At 34.9% G+C, this 26,343-nt stretch overlaps 2 protein-coding genes across 4 annotated transcripts; both read left to right on the top strand.

Moving 5' to 3' along the window:
• The first annotated feature begins 6,128 nt into the window (after positions 1-6,128).
• On the top strand, positions 6,129-9,593 carry LOC113298691. Of its 2 annotated transcripts, none has more exons than XM_026547498.1 (13): positions 6,129-6,283; positions 6,478-6,679; positions 6,759-6,821; positions 6,964-7,069; positions 7,187-7,291; positions 7,375-7,451; positions 7,545-7,665; positions 7,779-7,848; positions 8,038-8,229; positions 8,334-8,454; positions 8,570-8,794; positions 8,876-8,957; positions 9,185-9,593. In XM_026547498.1, the coding sequence occupies exons 1-12, from the start codon at positions 6,189-6,191 to the stop codon at positions 8,927-8,929; spliced, it is 1,431 nt and encodes a 476-aa protein (XP_026403283.1). In that variant the 5' UTR covers positions 6,129-6,188; the 3' UTR covers positions 8,930-8,957; positions 9,185-9,593. The 2 variants fall into 2 exon arrangements, with proteins under 2 accessions (XP_026403283.1, XP_026403284.1); XM_026547499.1 differs by having other exon boundaries at positions 8,876-8,938.
• A 391-nt stretch (positions 9,594-9,984) lies between these two features.
• On the top strand, positions 9,985-13,434 carry LOC113298692 (SHUGOSHIN 2-like). Of its 2 annotated transcripts, none has more exons than XM_026547502.1 (14): positions 9,985-10,382; positions 10,739-10,902; positions 11,007-11,044; positions 11,196-11,295; positions 11,412-11,435; positions 11,532-11,594; positions 11,689-11,730; positions 11,816-11,870; positions 11,963-12,064; positions 12,156-12,257; positions 12,347-12,407; positions 12,527-12,589; positions 12,695-12,775; positions 12,876-13,434. In XM_026547502.1, the coding sequence occupies exons 1-14, from the start codon at positions 10,331-10,333 to the stop codon at positions 13,177-13,179; spliced, it is 1,251 nt and encodes a 416-aa protein (XP_026403287.1). In that variant the 5' UTR covers positions 9,985-10,330; the 3' UTR covers positions 13,180-13,434. The 2 variants fall into 2 exon arrangements, with proteins under 2 accessions (XP_026403287.1, XP_026403285.1); XM_026547500.1 differs by having other exon boundaries at positions 9,987-10,382; positions 11,187-11,295.
• The last annotated feature ends 12,909 nt before the right edge of the window (positions 13,435-26,343 follow it).

Raw genomic sequence — 26,343 nt, forward strand, 5'->3', positions numbered from 1 at the left:
AAACTTTTAAAAGTTTATGCAGTCAGTTGTTCACAGGTGCACCACTTTGTATACACCAACAAAACATGGATATGCCTAAAAAAACATGGATGAAATTGGTCATTCATATCCACTCTCAAACCTATGTTTTCATGGAAATTATCCTAGTGCACCAATATGTACACCCCTGCAAAACATGCATGAAACCGTTTATTTATAACCGCACAAAAATTTACTTTTTCATGGGAAAATATAGTTGTGCATCAATATGTACACCATTACAGAACATGCATAAAAACGATCATTCATGACCGCACCTAATCTTCCTTTTCATGGAAATTACATCGGCGTACGTATTTATACACCTCTCCAAACATGCATAAAATTGATCATTCATAACCACACACAAACTACTTTTTTATTGGACTTACATAGATGCACCCTACAAAACATTCATATATAAAATCGACCATTCATACCCACACATCGACCTATATTTAATTGAAAATATACTGATGCACATATAACCCATATAAAACATGAAACAAACAACCATATTCTCCCATAAATTAATATATTTAATTGGATTTAAACAGGTGCACTAGTATGTACATAGCTACTCATATTGTATAAACATAATATATGAAAAATAATATGGATTTGAACCATCAACCTCCACAAACCTTGTGATAGGCTTGGGCGCTCCACCATTTTGAGCTTGTGAGTCGCTAAATTAAATGCATAAAACGAAGAAAAAAATTGATACCAAAGGTGCATCAGGGTATGATATAATCAGCATGTGTACAACTACATACACATCAACAATCTACATTGTATAATTATGTACACGTTATCAATCAATAGGTGTACAACTATGTACACTTTAACAATTAACAGGTGTACAACTATGGAGACATTATGAATTAACATGTGCATAAGTATATATACATTAAGAATCAACATGTGTATAACTCTGTGACCTAGATTACTCTCACCATCAAGGCGACAACCATTTCAATATTCACAAAAAAATATAAACGAAAACAAAAACGGATTAAAAAAAAGAAGAAGATAAACTCACATGATCAATGATTTTCCATGTTGTTCATTGCACATCTTGAGTAATGTTTGCAGCTTTCTCTTTACCAATCCCTAGTTGCAATAATTGTCGCCCAGATTAAAATCTTCAAATGATAAGCTGTTTAAGTAAATTGAACCAAACCTTGTACAAAGAACTTGCAAACACCAAAAATATTTTCAATACTATAAGAAAGTTTAACTTACCTCCCGTTGAAACTGCATCCCGTGAGGATTGACTATGTCCATCTTAAGAAACGCTCCAAGAATTTTAACTTCTCCAACGGAGGTGCTCGCCTGATTATTCATGAGGTGAAATGAGGAATAATTTAACATATGTGAAATTTCATATTATAAAACTAATGAATTGGCAGGTGTTCAATAGGATAGAAACTCAAGAGTTCAATTTGTGCAGAGAGTCACTTTTGTTGGGAAATAAAAAAAATAAAGTAAAGGATCAATTAATATACACAAATCTACATATATACGAATGGTTTACATGGCAAACAATGATTAGATTTATGAATGAAAATCCACGTACAATAAATGGCGAGTTTTGCATGCTGTATTTGTCAAGCAAGGGAGGAGGATCTACGCTTATACCCATCATATACTTTCTTGAAGTTAGCAACCTTTATAATTTGTTGTTGATGTTAGAATACAGTTAGTCTAAAATTGATGATGAGTTAGCAACAGAACTTTGTAGCATCTTTGAATTGAACGCGCAAAAAAAGAAAAAAAAAAGAATAACTGTAAAAGTATGAAACCTATGAGCCGGAGAGAAATAAGGTTGGAATGCATGTAATGAGTCTGAAATCCTATATATACCTAACTGTAATGCATCTTAATAATATTTGGTGTTGCAAATCATATATATTCAGCTAAATTTAATTAATAATACAAACAAGTACAACAAAGTTTACCTCCAAAAGATGCGGTGGAGCTTCTATTCATTTCCTTGTAAATTCCTAGAAAATCAATTCTTAGGTAGAAAGAAGGTTGTTGGCACATCCCTTCACCAAAATTCAAAAAAATGGAATCAGATGCCTTTCCTACATAATCAATAGGTGTAAAATTATGTACACATTAACGATCAAAAGGTGTACAATTATGTACACATTAACAATCAACACGTGTACAACTACGTACACATTAAAATCAGAATGGAAAGAGCACGTTAAACTATGCATCAAGAAGTCAAGAAACTATACTAATTACATGCCCCATATTTTCAGACTATTTCTAAGCCGATTAAACTAAAATAAGATGAGAAATTATATTCACTAATGCTCTTGAGGTAATTAGATAAAGCTTCTGGTTTAAGAGAAATTGTTCTTTTATTTGTTAACTCGTAAAAATGGTAGATTAATCACTTGGGGTCCAACACAATGGATCCCTCGATTTACGCATGGAAGACACTAGACATCTAAATGTGTGAAGCCTTTACAAGAATATGTCTTGTGAGTACTCTAGATATTTTCTAAATATGATATTATCATGATGAGATATGTCAATTTTTGCAGCACTTTAGCTGGTACTGATTGCTCCACCAATGACACTGTAGCAAACAAGTTTTTAACTCTATATATAACCGATAAAACTAATTAAAGATCAGGCCATTACATAAAAATAAAAAGAATAGTATACCTGTATAGTAAACTATTTCTTTCAAGTTGCTACACTGGTTATTAATTATCTCAAAACATATATAGGTTTCAAGTTTTTCACGAATAGTTACGTTTAAATTTCTCGCCATACCTTAGGACTAGTCGTGACTATTTCTCCATGTGGGTAGAGAAGTGGTAAGTCATCCCTAAAGTAGTGTAACTCCAGCTACATAGTGTGTACTATATAACATTTTATGCTTCTTTATGGTGCGGTTTGTATGGGTTCGACTCAGAGGCCGATCTAGTAAAGTTGACTTCTAATTTTTTGCATACAATATTCTTCTGTATGGTTGCATTTTATATTTGTGGTCTAGTGTTGAACCTAAAGAAGAAACCAATATAGAATGAAATTCTTCTATACATGTTTCCAACTAACATAATTTCCAAATGTGTATTGTGTACGTATATAGTATATGCCCACCAAATTAGTTAACAACGTCTAACACCAAAAACAAACAGAAATTGCATAGCGTTACTGCTAAGGGAGTTATGTCAGGCTTAGTCAGGTTCCATTTATAATTGGCTTTTGAAATCAAATACCAGATATAATATGTATTTCTCATCTTAAAATTTTAGTTCAATCAAGTAGAGAGACACATGTAAGAACATCAAATTAACATGACAACTTTCCCTATTCTTTTATAATCTTCGAAAGCATATAAATTTCTTGTTCTTTGAAATACCGTACGCTCATTTTTTTTTGTAATCTCTAACGTTTCTAGTTTATTATTACTAAGAAGAGCAATTACAGCTATATATCCAATAATAATCAATCAAATTTGTAAGGTTTCAAAATAGCTAACATTTATCATGTACCCAAATAGGTTTCTTGACCTATATCAGTATGTCTTCAATATGAAACTTGACAATTGTGTAATTCCAATTAGTAGAAGGAAACAAGTAATTAGTGTAGTAGGAATCAATATTCATCGTGAGTAGGTATTCAAATTGAGAACACATCAAACTAATACCAATTAACATATATATAAGGAAGTAAAATTGATAAACAAAAATATGAAATTTTGCAGGTGAAAATGTTTTGGAATTAAAAAAAAAATGAAGATGAACTGAGATTGAAATAAGTAAATCAATTTAATCAGTAAATAAAAGGTTTCTCACAATGTTTCCATGGATCGATATTTGAAGGATTCGAAAAATTGAAATTGAAATTGAAAATTGACAAGAGATTATTGATGTTGTAGAATCAGCAGAATCAGATCTGAAAAGAACAAACTTGTTGTGATTTGATGAAGAACCATTTATCGTTTGAAATCGAATTCGAATCTGAACCATGATGTTGATTTCAACCGCGAAGAACTAGATATGCTGTTGATTTCAACTGAAGTACGCAGAAATCTCTGGTCTTTCTTTCAGAGATTTGTTAGCAGAGAAACGCAATAATGAAAACGACTTTTACATAAAGGGCATTTTGGCTATTAGAAATATGCGGTTTTGGACTGAATCGTTAAAAAAGAATTAACTCGTTTTAAAAATGTGATATTTGGATCTCCGAGTACCAGGCCTGAGGAGGCTGGACTAGAGCGTCCAAATCCCAACTAATTTGGGACTAAACGTAAAATTTTCTCGTGGTAGGAACGGGCTCGAGTTGGGCTTTGTAACGGGATATTTTGAAAGAACCATAATTTTGGGCATACCAAAATCTTCCAAGGCATACTGAATGAAGACAAAAAAGGTTGTGAAATAGCATAATCAGATAACCCCTTAACCCAAATTTTTTTTAATGGCAAATCTTCCCTTTACGTATTAGTGTTAATAATCTTGATTAGTGATTAAATATTTTGTTTAGTGATTAAAATAATTTTCTGAATTATAAGAGTTGTTTAGATCAAAAATTTGAGGAAAAAAAATCAAAGTTTTGGTTTGGTTAAGAAGGAGAGAAAGAGAAGGAGAAAGTGAGAAAATTCTAATTCTTGATTCAGTGGAGGATGAGGAGGGTCATATATCATCTAAAAAACCTAGGAAAATGCACATCAACTACACCAATGATTCCCAAACCATTGGAGGATGAAAAGGTTCGACTTACATTTATGAGCCGAACCGATCCCTTTATGAACAGTTCGGCTAGCTGAAACTGTTTAGGTATGCGCCGAACATTTGCTAGACACTAGTTCGGCTTGTATAAAATTTTCCTAGAAAGCCGAACCTATTCCTGAGAGTTCTGGAATAAAAAATGTTAATGGTTCGGCTTATATAATGAAAATCGTATTAGGCGAACTGTTCATATACACTTTCAGGCTGAAAATTTGAAGAACCGTTCGGCTTAAAAAACAACAACATTATGCGCCGAACTTTGGTTCGGCTCACAACGCAACTAAATTATGCGCCGAACCTTGATCTGAAACCTGGATATTGACAACTAATGAACAGTTCGGCAAGCTGAAAGTGTTATTGTTATGAGCCGAACCAACTAGTTCGGCTTGTTTAAAAATATCATAATGAGCCGAACCTAGTCCTGTGTGATCTGGAAGAAAAATTATGTGAGGTTCGGCTCATAGATGTAAGCCGAACTGTTCATCAATGGGTTGGTTCGGCTCATAGATGTAAGCCGAACCTATTCCTGAGAGTTCAGGAATAAAAAATGTTAATGGTTCAGCTTATATAATGAAAATCGTAGATTTTAACCCATTAAAATCAAGTAGATTTTATCTTCATCTTCAAGAGAATGAAAATACGAAGACAACGCAAAAAGAATGAGGTCATTCCGACGTTGGACGAAGAAGTTATGATCAAAACAAGATCGAAAGAATTCAGTCTACAGCGGGAAGTTCGGCTGATAACTCATCAACACGAGTCAGCCGAACCTAAAGCCTATAAATCAATATTTTCGAAGTGTTTAAGGGTGTATAGGTCATTGCATGCCCATTAGACACCCCTTATCAATACACCCTGGTTAGGAAAATGACTTTGTATGCCTATAAAGTTTTTGGTATGCCCAATATTATGGTTCTTTTGAAATCTTCAAAAGATATTGGCGGGATTTAGGTTTTGAGAGAGGGGGAAAATGTTGATTGGCGCCCATTTGAAGTGGACTAGACGTGAGTACGTGGACATTTATTAACGCTGGAGAGAGAGAAAGAAGTTTATATCTTCTCAAATACTCACTCCATTACTTTATTAATAGACCAGTTTCTATAAATAAATATTTCAAAAAAATAGGCCAGTTTACTAATTGGAAAAGTTAAATGTTATTTTAATTTTTTGGGACTATTTGTTTTTTAATTTTTTTTGATAACAAGTGTTATGTGGACCATTTTACTTATTTCTTTGACTGACAAGTATCATGAGAACCATTTCAATAATTAGTTCTCTCAGTTTTCAAAAAAAAGAAAAGAAACTGGTCTGTTAAAAAGTAACGGTGGGAATATATACTCTTTTAATAACTGCTTCAGAAAACTCAAAACCTTTTGAATACAAAGAAGAGCAAGAGAGGATTAGAAGAAGACGATGGATATGGATTTGGATGATAAACCCTTGGATTTTGAAACCGAAGATTCGCTACTCATGCCATCGGTATCTACTGCCGTTTCCTCCAAAAGAAGGTCTGTCCAAAAACAAACCCTAAATCTAATCACTCAATTTCTTTCTCTACAGTTCCGTTATTATTATTATTATTATTTCTTTAATGAATCGCGGTTTCCAAACTGTTTATTGTTCCTCTGACTTGATTATGGATTGAAACATTTGCAATCACAAATATTTGTTTGTATTTTAAGTGAAGTATTTGTTGATACAGGAACAAAGTGATTGGGCTAGATGACCTTCTTTGTGATTATTATGCGGAACAAGGTAATGAGGTTCAGCAAAAGGCTAAAAGGGCTAAAAAGGCGAAACCTAAGAAACGATATAATTCAGATGATGAGGATACAATAATGAGAAACAAGGAGGCAAGATTAATCAGAACACTAGAAGGGCATGTCGCTAACAGTGAAAAAGAGGTAACGGCTCTTGCAAACTTAATCCGCTTGTCCCGTGTGAATTTGTTTATGCATTCTATTGATTCTAAGCAATATGTAGGTGTCTGGAATAAAAGCTGAATTTGAGATACCATATTGGGGTGTAAGTGTTTTCGGTGATCAGGTAATTGTTGTTAGACCCAGTTACAGGAAATAATTGGAACTTGTCTAGTCTCTATGCCAATCTTACATTTTGTGCTTTTTTTCCTTTCTAAGAAGAATAATTAAACTGTGCATAATTTGTTGAGATATACTTCGAATTGCAGAAAGCTACACCCTCACTAGTTTTTCCTGAGCTTGGAAGTTGCCAGCTTGTACAATCCTTCACGAGGAATGAGCTTAACTCAATTGTCAAATTGAACTCTGAAAAAGGTTTTATGTTTCTCTATTGCTATGTATCTTCGTCAAATAATGCTGCTTAGACCTTATCTGTGGCATTGTTAATGTGGATTTTGTTCCCGTTATTGATATGTGGATTCATTCTTGTAGGAGAAACTTTTCTTCAGGGATTACTAATAAATGGATGGCTTTTGAAATTGGTTCTCAAATGTGGTCATGTTGAAGAATCTATTGCAACTTGGTGCTTTAATCTGAGTGAGTCCTTAGCTTGTCCCCTTACCTCAAACATCTCTGTATCCTGCAAACTTAGACTCTCATATCACATTTTTTGTTAACAGTGTTATACTCCTCGAAGGAAAAATTGAGTGAATCTGCATGTACATTTTGGTGCTCCATTCTTCAAGCCAATGCTGAGGTAAATTTGATAATGACCCTTCTACAGAAGAGTTCAAGCAATATTTGATTGGAGGTCTAGAAAGTCATAGTTACCAGAATTGTTTTGTTTTAGGAGTCAACGCAAATTGACTGGTTGCCTACCTATGCTGAAATAAACAAAGCTTTGGTCGCTTATGGTTACCTACTTGATTCGTCAAATGATCCCTCATCTGTTTTAGATAAGGTTGGCAAAGGTTAGTTGCTGAGGCTTTTCCCGTTTTCCGTTATTGTGTGGACGACACCTTCTTGGTACTTCATTATATCTCTCTTGTTTCCATTTTCTAATATGGTAAAATTTTCCACTCAGATCATTCTGAAGGCCCCCCTCAAAATATTAGATGCTGGGTCAGGTTTCTTGGTGCTTGTAGTGAAGCAAGGTATGTCGACTAGAGTTAATGTTAAGGAAAACTCAATAAGGTTAATTATTTTTATATACAATGTCACTGCTTCCACTTTTACTTCTGCAAGAGGGTAATTTGAACTTGTGGAATCACTGGCTGTCTTTAAGATGGACAGAAGCTTGTTAACAACTAATGTATTGTTGCACTCTTACATGGTTTTTGCAGAAGTAAATGGAGTATCATCTCAGGTTCTGATGCCGAAGATTGTCTTTGCGTTATAATTCGCTTCTATTTAGACCGCCGACTTGAAGGCCTGTCATTACTTTTCTATGAGTGCATGGTATCAGTTATTAATTTCTTTACAGACAATGAGTGGAATATCAGCCGTGTGAAAGTAGCCAAATCTCTTGCTTGCAGGTAATCATCACCAATAGGAAACAACTACTTATCTATGATGTCCACATGTTTTTCCTTAAACTCTCGTGTGTTTAACTTTTGTGGTAACATATCCATATATACAGAGTTAATAAAGACTTGAACTGCTTGAGACTTGTGGAGTGCATTTCTGCAGTTGATGCTCGTAGTAAACACCTCAGAAGTGAATTGGCCTTTCAGATATTGTTAAAATCCATAGATGAAAAGGTATTTAGTTATTATGTAGATTCATATTTTCTACAGATGACTACTTCACTGATGTAGTAACGCAAGGTTAATTGCGGCTTGACATCTATCTATGTGTTTCCATTGTTCACTACAGGTGTCTGATGGAGAAGACATTCTTAGATTTCTCATATCCATCAATGTGAAGGATAGAAACTGTGATTTTTTTCTGATGTTCATATACTTGGTTCTTGCTGAGAATTGGCTTTTGTTTGGTCCTCCACTGGAAGACAAACCCTATATTCCTCAGATGTTAGGAGTTTATCTTCGCAACTGCTCTAGCCAAATTTCCAGCACAGATATGAGGTGTTATGCTTCGAAGGTGAGTCGTATAATATGATAGATGATATCCTCGTATAGATTAAGTGAATCAGTGCATTAAGTCGAAACTTTAAAATTGCAGGTACGCAATAAAGCTTCATACCTTCTTCAAAGCACTTTCAGCAGAAGAAATTGAGATAATCATGTACAAACTCTTTTCTCTGGTCAGTATAAATGATCACTGGTATTTTGACTGGAAAAAAAAACTTTTCTGGTACCATATTGGGGTGTAAATGTAAATGTGTTAGGAAGTTGATTAGAATTGGTCTTCGATTGAGCTAATTTCTTTAGATTTTCCACGCATCTAGATCCCTAGTTGGATTTTTTATTCTGAGGAATGACATGATTTTACGATCGAGTTTTCTCAGTTAAGTCTCTATTAATGACACAGAGACTACTTGGAGCAACAAATTTAGAGTTATAAACTTATTTTTTTGAGAGATGGATCTCATTTGAAGATGCCCAATGAAGCCATTCTTGATTGTTGGCAGAGGATATTGCAATCAGCAGGTGCCACAGATGTGATTACCTCAAAGTATACTGATGGGTTGTTTCAAGGATGCTACTTTTTTTTGTTAGAATTTTGGATAACTTTTTTTGTTGCATTAATGGGTTGTTGCATTAATGTTTGTTAATATATTTAGCAAAGTGTAATTATTCAGGTCTAGGTGCATGAGGCACTTGTTTTGTTCCTTGTCTTGGGCAACTGAAAAAAACCCCAAAAAAGTAGCATTCAAATGCTCGGAAGACTTTTTGTTCTTTTTATTTCTTCCGCTTTCTACAGCTAAGATGTTATTCAATTTTCATGTTCCAGAAGTTTAAAGCTTGAACTCTCTCACAAAAAGCTCTAAAAATATAATTAAAAAACAGCTGGGCTATCTTATTTCGTAAAGATACAAATTCTACTGCCGGTCAATTTGATTGAAAATTGAACTTAGATTGCATGTAACAAATCTTACCGTGGATTCCCTCTCTTTACACAACCTCTGGTGTCATCAGTTTCTGTATGTTCGGCCACTTGCAGCCGTAGCTTTTGATATTAGTTGATATGACCGTATCACTGTATCGTCTCAGTATACCGAAGAACAAGTTTCGGCTGTTTCCGTCGGTACTCGATATTGATATTACTAGTACGAACCATGTTGCCACGCTGTTGGCTCAACTATCCAAAGATCTAGATTGGACACATCAAGTACTGCAACGTTTAAAATCAGATCGGAACAGTTGATCTGTATCCATACCTGTAAGGGTCCCATAGATTTCTAAGGTTCGGAGTTGATTTTAGCGTTTAAATTAGGTTCGTAGAGCCGTCGTAGTTTCCAGCCTCTTAATACCTTTCTAGAGTGCAATTTTGCATTTTTGGCTCCTCTCCTCCTGCTTCCGCTTCCATTCGTTCCTCATCATCTCCTCAAAAATTTTCTTGCTCATTCTTTTTCCTTCTTCATCACCCCCTTCTTCGGTATAGTTAGGGTTTACTTTTTTTCAGAAGAGAGAAAGAGAGCGAAGAAATTAGGGTTGTTTATGCTCTCCCTCACCAATGGCTAGGAAAGAGTTTTTCGTTCTTGATACTGAGAATTGCGGGATTGGAGGTACAGATTTAAACCCTAGTTCTCATTTTCGTGATCACAGTTTTTAGATCGTATATATGTATATGATGTTAATTCCTTCTTTATATCTGAATATCAAACGCTGAACTGCGATTGCATTACTTTCTCTAGGGTTTTGAACCGCGAAACCCTAATTATCAATCGAACCGCGAAATCCTAGATATCAATTTGGTTTTGATTGATCATGTACTTGGTTTAGTTTTTCTCTCGCACCATGTCTTTTTGTTCTAGGTGTTTATGGATACCCCCAATTCTTTTTCAAGGTTTTATGAAATAGGTGGAGTTGAAAATCCCCAATTTCGTATCTGATCATTTACTTGATTTGCTTCTATATTTAGGGAAGATGAATGGAGATAAAGTCTTAAAGCAACAGTCTTTGGGGGGTTTGGGTGGTAAAAGGCTCTCTGATATAACTAATTCATTAAGTTCACCCCACCAAGATGAGAAGCAGAAACTTGTTGGTTCATGCTCAGAGAGGGATTACATTGAACAGCTGCTTAAGGTATAGCTTTTGCTCTTCTTTTTTCCACTGGATTTATTTTTTGTGTACTCCTTCATATCTGCTTTAGGTCAGTTGTTTGAACTCTTCTGGAACATTTGTCTCAGGAAAATGTGGCGCTTCGGAAGGTTATTGCAGAAAGAAAGTATCCTTTTTATAATGGTCAAGTTGTTAGTTTTACACATATTGTTGTTCTAAATGGAAATTTAATGGAGCTATTTTTGGAATTTAAGTTTCCTGTCTTTATGTTCTACTTGTTCTTGGGTTTTCTTGATTTTAATTAACAGTAAATATAGTGCGATGGCTGGAATCGAGATAAAAAAAATGCGAGAAACTATGCAGAAACTGCAGCAGCAGAACTGGCATCTTGCTCAAGCAAACAGTAAGATGTTAATGGTCAGTTTTATTACCACATTCTGTGTCATACAGTTTTTGTTGCTTCAGAATATTAGATAAATCCTTTGTTTGATGTTTGGTGAGCACTGATTGAATGTTGTTGTTGAAATTTGCAGGAAGTGAACATAGGCAAAGATAGAGTAAGTTTTTAAATACTCAAGTTGTGAACATTCCTTTAGATCTTCTTATTGTGTGACCTCTATGCATTCAAATTTTTTGGTTATTTCTGTACATAGCTTAAAGCAATGCAGCACGAGCTTGGATGTAGGAATGCTATTGTGAAAAGTTTGCAACTTCAGGTGAGTGCCAGAAGTATCTTTGCTAGTTGTTGTTGCCATTTTTAGCTTCTATCATAGGATAGTCTTTACTCAGCAGTCTATACCTATTTTGCAGGAGAGGACGGAGAATGAACCATGTCAAAAGGCCCATACTGAGGTACTACTTCACTGAACTCTCATATTTTTATGATGTTTTGTGTTCTTTCATCTATTATACCCTTGTTCAACTGTCCAAATTGCAGGAAGTCAATAAGAAGACTGTGGGGGTAAAGGGAAGGCGGCAATCAAAAATTCATTGTAACCTCTTGAACCTTGGATCCTTTTATTTTTGTTCTTTTCTGTTGTATTATTTGTAACCTAATGATGATTGATGAGTTATTTGCTTGCAGCTGTGGAGCCTTCTTCGGCTATGGACGAAGTAACTACCGAGTGTAAGGTTGAGGTTAAGGGACCTTCAAATTCCAATAGGAGGCGCCAATCAAGAGTTCATTGTAACTGCTCAAACCTGGAATCTTTTATCATATAATTCCTTTTTGTTATATTATTTGCAAGCTGAAGTAATGGTGAATGATTGGCTTGCAGCTGTAGAGTCTCCTGCAGTGATGGACGAAGTAGTAATGGAGGATAAGACCGAGCTTAAAGGACCTTCAAATTCCAACAGGAGGCGACAATCGAGAAATCACCGTAACTGCTCGAACCTTAAGTTTTTGTGTTAGTTATTTTCTTGTTTTAGTTGTTGTAAGTCGAAGTAATGATGATCGATCTGCTTGCAGCTGTAGAGTCTTCTGCTGTGACGAAAGAAGCAGTAATGGAGGATAAGGCTGACGATAAAAGGTTTTTAACTTATGTTACAAATGCATCTCAGAGTTGCAGTAATTTGTTTTTAATTTCCTAATATACATATTTGAGATTCTTTCTCTAGCTTCTGACACTGAAATTTCTTATTTTCCAAGGCATTCTGCTGTTTCTGAACCCGAACAAACAGAAGCTAATGAAGAAAAGGCGGACAATAAAAGGTTTCTTTGGGTTTTACTTTTTTTTGCATTGCTCTATGAAACTTCCACTGAAACCCTTTACTAAGTATGACCTGTAACACTCTTTTAATGTCCTTGTTAAATCAGACGTTGTTTGAGAAGGAAATCTTCTGCCTTTAAGCCCGAGGTACCTGAAGAACCTACTGATGAAAAGGCTGAAGGCAAAAGGTTTGTCCGAGTATAGTAAAAGATATAGTTAGTTTGTCCTATAGTGAACATTTCTGGATTCTCATTTTATATTTGTTTTGGGTCGTTATATGATTATCAGGGTTCAGCAGCGAAGGCAATCTACTAGACTTCAACCTCAACAGCCAGAGCCTGCTGAAGATTTATTCGAAATAGAGGATGCGAAATTTCCAGTTTGCTTACTGCTTGATGAACAAATGAAGGAAAGTGGTGCAACTTCGTCAGACTCCACAACTGTAAAAGAGGCGAAAAAGGTATCAAGTGCCTTCATGGTTGAAACTCCTGAACCACGAAGAGCATCAATTGGACGACCAATGCGAAGTGCAGCTGTTAAAGTTCAGTCTTACAAGGAAATTCCTCTTAACATCAAAATGCGAAGAGCTTAGTGATGAATTTGCAATGAAGTGGGTGATGGTGGAAAAAATGGAAAGTGTACCCCATCTACCCTTTCTAACCAACTAACTGTAATGCTGTAGCCTGTAGCATTTTCTCTTGTAGAAATCGCATATGTGAATTCACTTGATAGTCTAATCCCGTTCCATCATTACCCGAGGGTGCCGATGAAGAAGTTAGAGTTTGTCTTGTCATGATAAAGATTTTTGCGCACATTTCAATATTTCATGGTTACTTGATGCTGGATCTGCCTCATTTTGGATGTATTTTTGTTCAGTTCTGCCAAAAACTTTCGGATCAATTGGTAACTTTTTGCATTGTTCTGTATGGTGTACCGATGTGTAGTTATGTTCTCAATACTTGTTGGATGAATAGAAGGTCACACTGGGGACTAGGTTAGAGAACATAGAAAAACTGTGATTGCACCCGAAGTGACCAGACTGACCCACACTGGTAACTGGTAAGTAATAGTGCCAGTAGTAGTAGAGTTTTTGGAAGCTAAAAGCAGTTGATGCATTGATGGTGAACCTCATCTACCGAATACTGTTAAACTAACTAAAGTTATTAACCCCTACAGTGAGTTTTAATCATACTCTTCTTTTTAACACTTGTTGTTGATAAGAAACTTCACCAAAATGTTTATTTCTATAATTGTTTGGTTCATGATCCCCGCTGAAAGTAGGTTTTTTCCAACGCTTGTCTCCATTATCATCTCCACTCTGCATGTCAGGAGTAGTTAACTGCATATTTACTGTGAGTTCTTGCACTCCATGGAAGAGTAGGTGAAAAAAATAATAAAGACACAAACATGGTTAGTTCAGCAACCAAAATCTAAGCAACATATTTCCAAAAAGAATCCAATGCGTTAAGAGATGCACACGTGTATACCTATGATAAGACAAATCAAACAACTGAAGTAACTACTTAAATAGTCAATAGATACTCATGATCAATCTCCACATGCGCAGATGATGGAACGGGCCCTGAGATCTTTTGAAAACGCGTGAGGTGCGCAAAACCTTTATATGCACACTAGCTCCAGCCTTCAGTCCATGCCCTAGTTAGTAATTCGGGATTCGGCAAACGTACGGAACGGCAAACGTACGAGTATTATACGATTTTGTAAAATCCAGATTCGGTCCAAAATTCGGTCAGCGGAACGTGATTCGTCAGTAATTCGGAAAGGCATACGTACGTGTATAATTCGATTTATAAATGTGAGTTCGGCTCTGAAAATTCGGTATCTATATATAACAAATAATTTGTATTTATAAGGTCATAGACCAATTTTTATGCATATGTGTGAGTTATCTAAAGAAAAAATAAACTTAATATGATGATATTAATAATATATACAACATTAGTTATCCAAGAGGACGTCGTATGGTGGTTTAGATGCTTGGTTAGTGAGTTTGAGATCTCTCTCACCTTCACCTTCAAATCTCTTCAGTCGTTTTTGTTTCATAAAAATTACAACACGTCTAATATTCGGTCGTGTATGCTCGGAAGGCAGTAAAGCCCAAAAAGTGGAGTTTTTGAAAAGTAAAAGCTAAAGAATTTATGGCGAATTAAGCGGACGTATCATTCGGAATACGTAAAATTCGTGAACGGTTCGCGAATAATCCGGGAATGCCACATAATACGCGATTTGGGTTCGGAGTTGCAAACGTACGCGAATAAAACGGTAAAATTCGTGATACGGAAAAATTCGCGAATGATTCGCGAATCATTCGCGAACTTACTAACTAGGGTCAATGCTGACCAGTCTTACTTTACTTTTTACACCGTTAGATGTTTTCCGTGATGCAAGACTTTGAACTATGATCTAATGGTCAATTGACAGTGCGTATTAGTTTTGGATCTATTCGTGACGTGATTCGGATTCTGGGGTCTTAAAACGAACCATATCTAATGTTGTTTGGACCCAGTCGGTTGTTTATTAATTTGGGCCACATTTGGACCCACACGGAAACGGCAAGCTGGACCCACTGGTTCCCTCGCTTCTTTTCTTGTGACTGGTACAGGCGTACAGCCGTTAGCAACTAGGCAGCAGCATCATGCCTAAAGTCAAGTCCTATATGGCCTTAAAAATCATCAAAATGGACGTAGGTGAGAATTAGGGCTGTTCATGGTCGGTTTTGGTTCGGTTTTTAGCCAAACCAAAACCGAAACCAATATTGTTGGTTTCTAAAAATCTAAACCAAACCAATCCATTAACCATTGGTTCGGTTTCAAATGGTTTCGGTTTGTCCCAGTGACTTTTGGTTAACCAATAATTATATCGAACAAAAAAAATATTACACAAATTTACATATAAAAAAATCGTAGTTGCCGATAGTATTGGTTTACACAAATTTACAGACAAATAAATAAATAAAATAAAATATCAAGAATAGTTAAAACTTACTCTAATTCTAGAGATCAAAAGAAGATATATAATATATCTTAATTTAGTTATTGAGAAATAAAAAAGAAGGAAGACAGGAAGAAAAAAGTCGAGTAGCAGCGGCTGTAGTTGGGGGTGGAGAGGGGACTGAGAGAAGGAGAAAGAGAAAGAGAAAGACGAAGAGTATCATAATGAAATATTAGATTTAGAGTTTCTATTTATCCTCTAAATCAATGGGTAGAATCTAATACTTGTAAATCAACGGTAGAAACTAAGTTTAAAAACTAATCGGTTTTCCAATGGTTTTTGGTTCGGTTTTAGAGGTCAAACCAAACCAAAACCAACACTATCGGTTTTCCACTTTCTACACCGTAACCAATCCATTAGTAAATGGTTCGGTTTGGTTTCTTCCTAATTGGTCTGGTTTGGTCCGATTCCAGCGGAAAACCGAAACCATGTTCAGCCCTAGTGAGAATCGTGAGATAGTACCATTAGGCTATGGAGTAATTGTTTCAGATCGCCATTTCAAGACTCCCAATTTCTTGAAAGGTTAAGAAAATATGATACTACGATATTGTCATCTAAGTTTTATGAGTTATCCTGATTGCCGTTTAGGATTTTCGATACTCCCTCCGTTTCAGAAAAATGATATCTTCATTTTTCACATTTATTTAGAAATAAAAATATTACTTTTCTTAAAGAGAGGCTCTGGAATGGGATATTTATTTTAAGAGTAGTCAAATGGAAAAAACACAGAATTTCCACACATATATTGCATATAAGGGTTATGTATGCCCTCTCTAGGTTTTATATAATAGAATTCAACTAGTAGTATGATTTGGTAGTAGATTGTGTGTTGGTAAAAGGGATCTTATTATGATTTCTACGTCTCCTCTTTATTTTGGTGGTTGATTTAATAATTGGAAACTGCTCTATCCGGTTTGTCTGTATTAACCAGGTATGTAGAAAAATGGTGGGGGTATTCACGTTACAATATTTGCTCTCTTTTTCTAGTTATTGGTTGAAGTTAGTTATTAGGCTCTTGAGAGCCCATTTTTTAACTAACTGCTCGTATTTCCCTACAAGAAAGTAGTTTGGTTAGGTACGTGCCCGCAACTACTTTTTACAAGTTCAATAGTAGTGATTATGGAAATCAGAAATTGAAAAGATAAAACACAGGTTACGGTCTCCACTAGTTATATTTTTTTTTTTTTTTTGCATGATTTATATGGGCTGACGGGGGATACCAGTCCATCGATCCAATGGTCTGGATCGCTAGGATTTTTTTGTCCTATATGGACTGGTATCAACCGTTAGTAGAGCTGATCAACCCATATAAATCATGAAATTTTGGGGAAATAAGTAACACCTCATAATTTTATTCACATGTAATTTTGCTCACATTGTGATCAACAATGAGAAAAACTTGTAATCGTGGCAAATTGTAAATTTTGAGTTTTGGGAAAGAAAAAACATAAAAAGGAAAAATTGTATACCATATTTGTATGATTCCGCGAATGAATTGACATTTGTAATGGTTTCAAGCCATTTTATTTCTTGGGCCAAGCCTATGGTAGTTCATTTTACTTTCTTAGAGCTACGTTATAGCGAAGGCCAATTATTTTATCTTGAGATATTCAACAAATTTAGTACCCGCATTGCTCATGTATAATTTTTGAGATAATGGTATAGTAGGTGTGCTTATTTGAAAGAACTTTTTATTGGTTGTGGTCCTTCTAAGTTGAGCTCTTGATTTGCGTTTATCGGGTACATTCTCGGCATTCCTTCCTCCAGGAAACAACGATCTATGCGTTATATATTGATTGGTAATGGTTGGATTTCCTTGTTGAAGAGAGATACTACAAGCGCTGCTAAACACAAGATATTGATTGGTAGAGGGTTCAGAAACTCATGCACAACAATGTCATGACTCCTGGTTCACGAGATTTTATTTTTAATAGGATAGATTTTGCAATTCAAAAAGGGTTGGCGGCGCAGTTTGTTGCTCGCTTGCCTGCTATGTAACTATTTATTTTTATTCAAATTTTAAAATTGATAGTCAAAATTGATATTCAAATGGGGTTTGAGGAACTTGGCTTGAAGATGGATTTTGAGTATTTTGGGATTGATTTAAAAATAGATTTGGGGTATTACTAGGGTATTGTCTTGAAAAAGATGTAATACACACATTTTCCTCCATCTCTTCATTCTGATACTGTATTACATTTCTAATGTCTTTAAGCATCTCAAATTCTTCTTGGCAACCGAAGGCTTTCTTGTATTCCTTAAAAAATTCCGTTAAACGCCATTATAACCCACGTAAGTTAACATAAATAAAAATATAAACAAAAAAATATAACAAGTGTTGTGGACAAGTTTAGATAACATACCCAACTATTATGATATAAGTTCGGATTATTTATGTCAACAATTGCAAGAAATCTAGAAAATCATCAATTTGCTTCTTGATAATGCTGAATCTACTTTGAATTCCATTTACAGTACAATTATAAGGATTTCAACCACAAACTTGTACAAATCATTCTAAAACCTTTTCCCAATGCGTACTCTTATACACATGATATGTTCTCTCTCTAAAACACCAAATGCAATAACAAGATCTTTGTCGTCAAGAATATAATATTTCTTTCTCGATTTAGTTTGCGACATTTTTGTCTAAATGAGACATACAAGAAAAATGGAAGAACCTATTAAGTTGACAAGATGATCTAAGGAGATTTGAATGGAAAAATTAAGTTGTATGAAGATGATTTGGAGTGATATGAAATAAAACTAGTTTCTATTTATAAACATTTTTGCCAAATTATCCGTTGCAATCCGATGGTGGAGAAGATAGATCCTTTAAAAATAATGAATGGCTATGATCGAATGTTAGAGGGGTGCAAAAAAAAAGAAGGTCAAACAAACATTAATAAGCATACGGAAACTTAGTTTCGTACCCGTCAATTTTGTGACTTTGATTAGGATACAAAAACTGAATTTTCGTCAGATACTTCTTAATTATTGAGCGGAAGAGATGTGTTCCCTCTAGAGCTAAGCCAAGCCATTTCACCACATTATAGCTAATCCAAGCCATTGAAGAAGAAAAAAAAAACCTTGAGTCCTTACTCTAACTATTGCCCTTTTCCACCAACCTGAATCACAAAAACCTGTATCAATCAATCATATATTAATGACATTAGCACAGATAAAACAACAATAAAATCTGAGTTACTTTCAAAATCAAAATAACAGTATTGCTTGATCATTCGAAGAACATTTTGGTATGTTGGGCTTTATCGCAAATATATAGAAAAACAGTTGTAAAATTTCCACTTTTCAGATTTCTACAAATCCATAGCATTACTTAAAGAGCAGTTGTAAAATTAAGGAATTTAATGAATCAAACATCTTACCTGATTGGATTCAACATATAATATTTACTAAGTAGAATATTTACTGAGTATCGATGTATGATTGTGTATCTTAAATAATTTCTTGAGTGTGGGGACATGAAAACTTATGATTTTGTATGCCTGATGAATACATTAAGTTTCGACTATGTGAAATCATCGAACCAATGTTGATATATTCTCTTTTAGTCATGAATTATCTCTTTGAGAATTCCATTATGATCCCGTAGTTTTCGTACCTTTTCCAATTTATATTGACAAAAAGGGGGAGAATTAGTTGGTAATTCACACAACATACATATGGTTTTGCGGATTATTATGTAAAGGGGAGTGGTATTCATTGTGAGATGAAAGTATTGACTAAAGGGGAGTGATATCACCATAGTATTATTTCAAACTTGTGATGCAATTGGACTTTGATTCGATATGATAATACTATGACACTGTATAACAATGATTGAGAACATTTGTTTTCTTATTGTTATGGTTACGGATCTTCAACAACAATGATGCTGAGTTGAACACGTTCAAAATCGCTGGAGTACTTTGAACAACGAAGAATTCAAGGAATTTTGAAGAGCCGAGGAAATCAAGCATGTTGGATGAGAAACTACAAAGTTTATTTATATTGTAATCTATATGTATTGATAGTTTTGTCACTAAAATTGACAAATAAGGAGATTGTTAGAGCACTGCTAGTCGAACTCGCAAGCATTGTTATCTCAATCTTGTTTGTCAAGTTTAGTTAATCAAAACTATATACTTGATTTCTAGTCTACTTATAGCTATGTCTCAGATTAGGATAGAATGTGTAGTTGAGATTTAGACTTCACGTCGTTCACCAAATGAAGACGAAGATCTACTGAGGGGAGCTTGTCAACAAAAGGTATGTGTAGACTAAAACATATCTATCACTCAGAAGTCTATATTATATTTTCTAATGAGATTAAGTCGTATATCTATATAAAATTTTATATTATACACATTTGATATTTTGAGCTGAGTTTATCTGATTATTTATTCTCGAAATATGTGTTAGAAGCTTTTTGCTTTAACTATTTTCATCATATTCTTGACAAGTTTAGTTGGAAACATTTTATTTGTTGGAAACTAAATATTAAGTCAAAAGATGATCATGTGAAAATTACCTTGAACATCTTATATGATTAGTGTGAGACATTCATTTGATGTTAACATGGAAAGTTTGTATTGATCATTCAATCACTTGAAAATTAATTGAAGCTAATGGTAAGCATGAGATTACCATTGTCGTCTTCTAAGGATGTTTCATGATTGAAATGAGAGTTTAGAACAATTACCTATGTCACGGTATGCATACCTGGTATGCGAACTATATTGGTATAATTCAGTTCGGGGAACCTTGTTTGTGTACCCAGTATGCAAACGTTTTTACTTGTGAAGGTCCGAGAACCTTGTTTGCGTATCTAGTATGTGAACGGTTCTACCTGAGTTGGGTCCGGGACGGCTGTTTGCGAACCTGATTTGCGAACGGCTGGACAGGCCAAGGTCCGGAGCTGCTGTTCGCGTACTTGGTTTGTGAACACAGTGGTTAAGTTCTAAAATCGGTTATATATGATTCTCATAACCATGAGCTAAAACATTTATATATTAAGGAATGCAATCTTTGCAAACCGTTGCTCAATGTTCATGAATTGATTCTTGTATAAGTACTTTGTATGATTACAAATCAATCCGATTTTGTTTCAATTTGTTAATATATATTTGTATGAGATAATGAACAATTGAACAATTCTATTTGAAACAAAATTTGATTCATTTGATTATCTTTCATGATTAATTGATCATAATATTTGATCTAGAAGTGTTAGATGAATATGGTGAAGACAAAAGTGTTCATATGGCTAACTTCAGTTAACTGTTATTGATCCAACTCACTATACACGTTTAGGTACGGTTACCCAAATATAAATGAAGGTATATCTCATTTGTGTGGAACAAGCTAAGACCATCTAACGGTGGAGATTAATTGCTTAATTTCTAAGCAGACTTAGCTTGAATCTTAAATCAAGAATTCATCTAACGGTGAATATTGAATGCTTTGTTACTAAGCTATCTTAGCTTTGATTTTAAGCAACCCTGATTTGAAATACTATATAAGGGAGAACTCTAGCAACTTGAAAACCTAATCCCAACACTTTCATGTTTCCTAGTTTCAAACTAGAGTCGATTCTCCCAAAACCTAGGTTTTCCCAAAACCATATTAGGTTAGTGACTTGAAGACTTCATTTGGGATTTGTGATGCCAGGTCGAACTATTTTCTCTGTAGTTGCATATTATGATCTTACTTGTTCTATCGTGTTGAGTAATATCTTCTCTAAAATTTTCTCGAAGTTTATCTCCGATAGGTAAGATATAAAAAGTAATCACAACAATTCTTCGTTTCAGACTCTTGTCATTCCGCAACAATTTTTTCTATTAATTAGTTGGGCTATTTTGAGGTGATTTATATGTCTAGGATGCTCTTCAGGAGTGTAAAACCGAATTATCAATTGGTTCCTGTTCACCTTGATTTCTACCAAAAGACATAACAAAAACCGAATAAAGGATAAACATATCTGTAAGAGAAAGATTTGTTTTTAAGTCTTCGACTTTGGGTCGTAGCAACTCTTAGTTGAGGGTGAGATCAGCTAAGGGAATCAAGTGCACAGAATCCGACGTGGTTCTAGAGGTGTAAGGAACACAACTTTACCTTAATCGGTACGAGACTTGGTTAGGGCTCAACTACATTACAGTCCGAAGTTAACTTGTAGTAGGCTAGTGCCTGTAGCGGCTTAATACAATGTGGTGTTCAAAGATGGACTAGGTCCCAGGGTTTTTCTGCATTTGCAGTTTCCTCGTTAACAAAATTTCTGGTGTCTGTGTTATTTCTTTTCCGCATTATATTTGTTTATATAATTAAAATATCACAGGTTATGCGTAGTTCAATCAGTTGATAAATCCAACCTTGATTGTTGGGCATAACTTAATTGAGACTTGGGCATTGGTCTTTGGTACCGTCCAAGTTATTTCTCATATTAATCAGTCTCACGGATTTCTATCTGTTCGCTTTTCTGATTGCATTGAGATATATAGATATATCTCTTGATTGAGCTCACTTTTAAGTTGGTGCTCTCAGAATTGTATTGGAGTTTAGTCCATACAGATTACCGAACGAATTATTGGGTGTGGTTGTTATATCCCCGCTTTTTCATGATCCGTCTTTACTGAATATCCAAGAGATATCTCAAATTAATGTTTGAAATGAATAAAGATTGTCTGAAAGTTAGATTTGACCGAGAGAGGATAAATCCACCAAAATTTTGAATTATCGTAAATTATGTTAACATAATATTTGTACCCTTAAAAGGAAGCAATATGTTAAGGATCCCAAACATTCATTTGAATTAACTCTAGAGGTTGAGTAAAAATAAAATCAAAAAGTTTGAAGGGTTGCTTATGGCTTTTAGCTACTGATGTTCTTTACAAAATAAAGGCTTCGAAGATGCATCATGCAAGTCGAAGACTTTAGTAAATGATCGAATTGCAAAAAAAGATTATGGTACAGAGAAACCAATGTCAATTGTCTGGTAAATTTTCAAATTCATGTTTCGGCTTGATGTATTTTGAAATAACGAACTAAGTGAGAAAATTTTATGAACTTGTGCATTTGATTTTGAGAATCTAATTGCTGAGTTCGCCAACCAACATGTCGTCGGAAGTTCTTGAACTCCAAAAATTACCTGAGTTCGCGAACCTAGTTGATACTTGATATTTCTAAACTCCAAAATCATTTGAGTTCTCGAATCTACAAGTAATGAGAAGTTCTTGAACTTTAAAATCACTTGAAATCGCGAACCAAACCTTTTGGTTTCGTGTACCTAACCGAATCCTGAAGTTCATGAACTCTGAATTCAATTGAGTTCCCGAAACCAAAGTGTAACCGAACAAAAAAAATTTCTTAGGTTTGGTGCACTTTCCTTATTTGTTTTCAAGATGAACATTTCACACACTTATGATTGTTATTCTTCTCGCATGACAAACATTTTTAGTTCTTGCAAGAATTGATCTAACTTTTAAACCAAGTTATGGATTTTGATTTGCGTAGTTGCAATTATGAATTTGCATGCCTAATGTTGATACCCTAAAAACAACTACATAAGAACTAAACCTATAAGGGGAATAATGATAATTTTGTAGTGGTCTTAAGGTAATTTGGGCCTAAAGAGAGGAGTTATCAATGATTAATTAAGAAAAGTCAAGGTTCTAGTTCAAGAGGGAAGACCAAAGAGTCAAGTTCGCCTTAGAAAGGAAGGAAGGATATACTTGCAAATACCTTTTAAAGGAGGAGCTTGGTAATAATACCAAGGAGAGAGATGACTATAAAATGAAGGAGATTACTAATGAAAGCAATCTTCTTCTCCCCATTAAAACATATCTTGTTGTTATTAAGGTTGGATCACGGAATCACCTATCAACACCTAACTTAAGCAGTTTAAAGTTATGTTTGAAAGTAATTTACTTATGCTACGTGATTACTTGATGCCTAATTGTTTCAACACTTCAAACTATGGAAAAAAAGACCTCAATGTAAAGAAATTTCATAAGAAATAAACTTTTTGTATCTGAGAAAAGAACTTAAACTTAGCAACACTGAGAGTTATTTAGGTTTCATGAAACTGTTGCTTACATTTAAAACCACATAGACTTGATCGATTACTATGTATTGGAGACTTTCGGACAACAAAGAATCTCAAATCCCTGTAAACATTATTTATTTTGGTGCAAATTTTGTCCCGATCACCTAAGGAACTTCGATAACTAAATGACACTTTGAAAAACTTCACTTTGGTTTTCGTGGTGCACATGCAAATTTATCTTTTCTTTGATATCTTTGGAAATTGTATCTTGATTTGATCGGTTATAAAATTATCATCCATGTCCTTCTCTTGGATTGACAAGAATTATTGATCAGATACAAGATTTGATAAAAATTCAATATCGATTGTATATAACGTTTATCTATTGAAATACAGATTTCAAGATGCTATAGAATCTATCTAGACTTGTTCTATGATATTCTTGTGAGTTACCATTGATTATCATTTTCTATAATATTTTAATAGTAGATCACATAATTTTTTGATTTAGATCGTCTAAGTCCGCCAAAATATATTTGTCACCTGAATTGAATATATAAAGAGAAGCAATAGGCATCATGTTGGAGGAAGGGTAGCGATTTCATTTTATCAGATGTTAAAATATCTAAAATAAAACTAGATGAAGGACTAATTTGATAGCAGGGTATTACTGCATTGATTTTTTAGGGCAATGCATAATCCACCAGGTTTACTACATAAAAAGTAATTTATTGCATGCATATCATGAATGTTTTCCTTAATAGCTTTTATTTCTAGAAAAGACCTTATAATCTAGTGTTGTTTATTCGCTCATGATTCCTTTGTAAGTTTTACTGCAAGTTCCTTCAATCTACAATACATCATGGTTAAGCATGACTAGTCCGTCAAGCGGCCTAGTAATAATGCGCAAAGGTGGCGCATTATCTGCAACTTGGCCAAGGCCAGAAATGCATGATGCATTCAGAGTTGCAGGCCATACTAATGCATGGTCCAAACAGGGTTTGGAAATGGCCAAAGATGCGAGATCAACATCAATAGGTGCCAAAAGAGTATGTCACATAGCCTGTGTGCATGAGGCATGTAGGGGGTGCAAGCAAGACTTGCATCATTGGGGCAATGACGCGCATAAATGATAGCAGTACTTTGGCTAGTTTAAGCTATCTAGGCGCAACAAGGCTAGAGACATGTGCCAGGCACGTGCCTTTGACGGTTAAAAGTTGGTTATATGGAGTTGGTGTTTGCTTTATGTTTTCTAAGGCTAGGAGTTTTCTCTATGGTTTTAGGAAAGAAGTTAGGAAAGTTGACACGGTTGGCCAACTGCCTTGAATAAAGCAAATCTGTAACTGCTAGTCAGTTATTTTGTATATAATTTTTGTAAGGCTATAAAAGCTTCATCTTGTAAAGATTTGGGTGTTCAGAACAAGGAGAGTTTATTTAACCCTAAGTGTGCAGTATAATAAGACTTCGGTCAAGATTAAAACTAAGTTCCGTTGGTGCATTTATCCCTTTGTTTGGCTTATCATTTTATGCATCAAATAGAGTGTGCGTGTTGATTTTGGTGGCTTGAATGATCGTGAGCAGAACCTCTGTTTAGTGGGTGACCAGAATTTTAGTCAAGAAGAAAATAAATTGGCCAAGTGTGAATAGGCCGAGACTGTGTTGTGGAACATAGTGCCATTGTCAAGATTGGATGTTGCATTTGCATAGTTTGAACATGTGACACTAAGCATGTTGGTCCACTTTAGTGCTTCTAGAATTGCTTGAGCCTCCACCTCATCCAGACTATGAAGTATGCACACCACCAATCTGACCTCCATGTACCAACCATTAGAATGCCTTAGATTAGAACAACAAGACATGTATTAGTGAAATTGTTAAAAGTTTTTGTTGTATTGATCTTCATCATTCGTATCGGAGGAAAAGTCCAACCCTGACTTCTGTTTTAAGTTGAGGCAGTAGGTTTAGGAGATGGATTGGTATCCCTTTGGTTGAGTTTCCATCCTAGTCCTGTTTTGTACTGGTGTTCTTTTATCCGGATTTGTGCCTCTAAATATTTTGTCATGTCTGGCTTTCGAGATGTATCATATTGTTATCACAAAGGGTTCTCCCCGATCTTCGTTCCACATGTTCCAATCTCATGAATTGAGTCACCACCGGCTCATAAAATAACTTATGCAAAGTAATTCTTGTAGTCTTATCAATCTTCTACAATAACTGATTTTCAAATAGACACATTGTTAAGAGAGAAAAGAAAGCAGCGACATAGAGGTTAGAAGAAAAAAAAATAGTGCTTATGAGTCTATTGGGAACTTTTATAAAAATATTCATAAAACATTTTTGATTTAATTTGCATAGTTACTAAAAGATAAACCAAAATTTTAGCATTCGGAGAACCAATCTTAACTATTACTGAATGATCGACTGCGAATTGATATTCTTTGAATGAGCAAACACAAAACCAGACTCGTTGCGGCACTGTGGGGCTAAGCATAATGCAAATAGGCGGGAGGCAGGGGAAAAGCAAAAGGGAGTCTTGGATGAGACATAAAGCCGCGGGGTCGTGGCGCCATCCCTACTTTGGTGGGAAAAATTATTTAACTATCTTCCCCCGCTATTATTTCCTTGATCTTTTCTTGTCCTCTTTTGTCTGGATTTCCATCGCTCTTTTTCACTTTTTTTACTTTCTAAAGATAAAAATCC

This window comes from Papaver somniferum, chromosome 7 (assembly GCF_003573695.1).
Source record: "Papaver somniferum cultivar HN1 chromosome 7, ASM357369v1, whole genome shotgun sequence".
In the NCBI taxonomy this organism is placed as follows: Eukaryota; Viridiplantae; Streptophyta; class Magnoliopsida; order Ranunculales; family Papaveraceae; genus Papaver; species Papaver somniferum.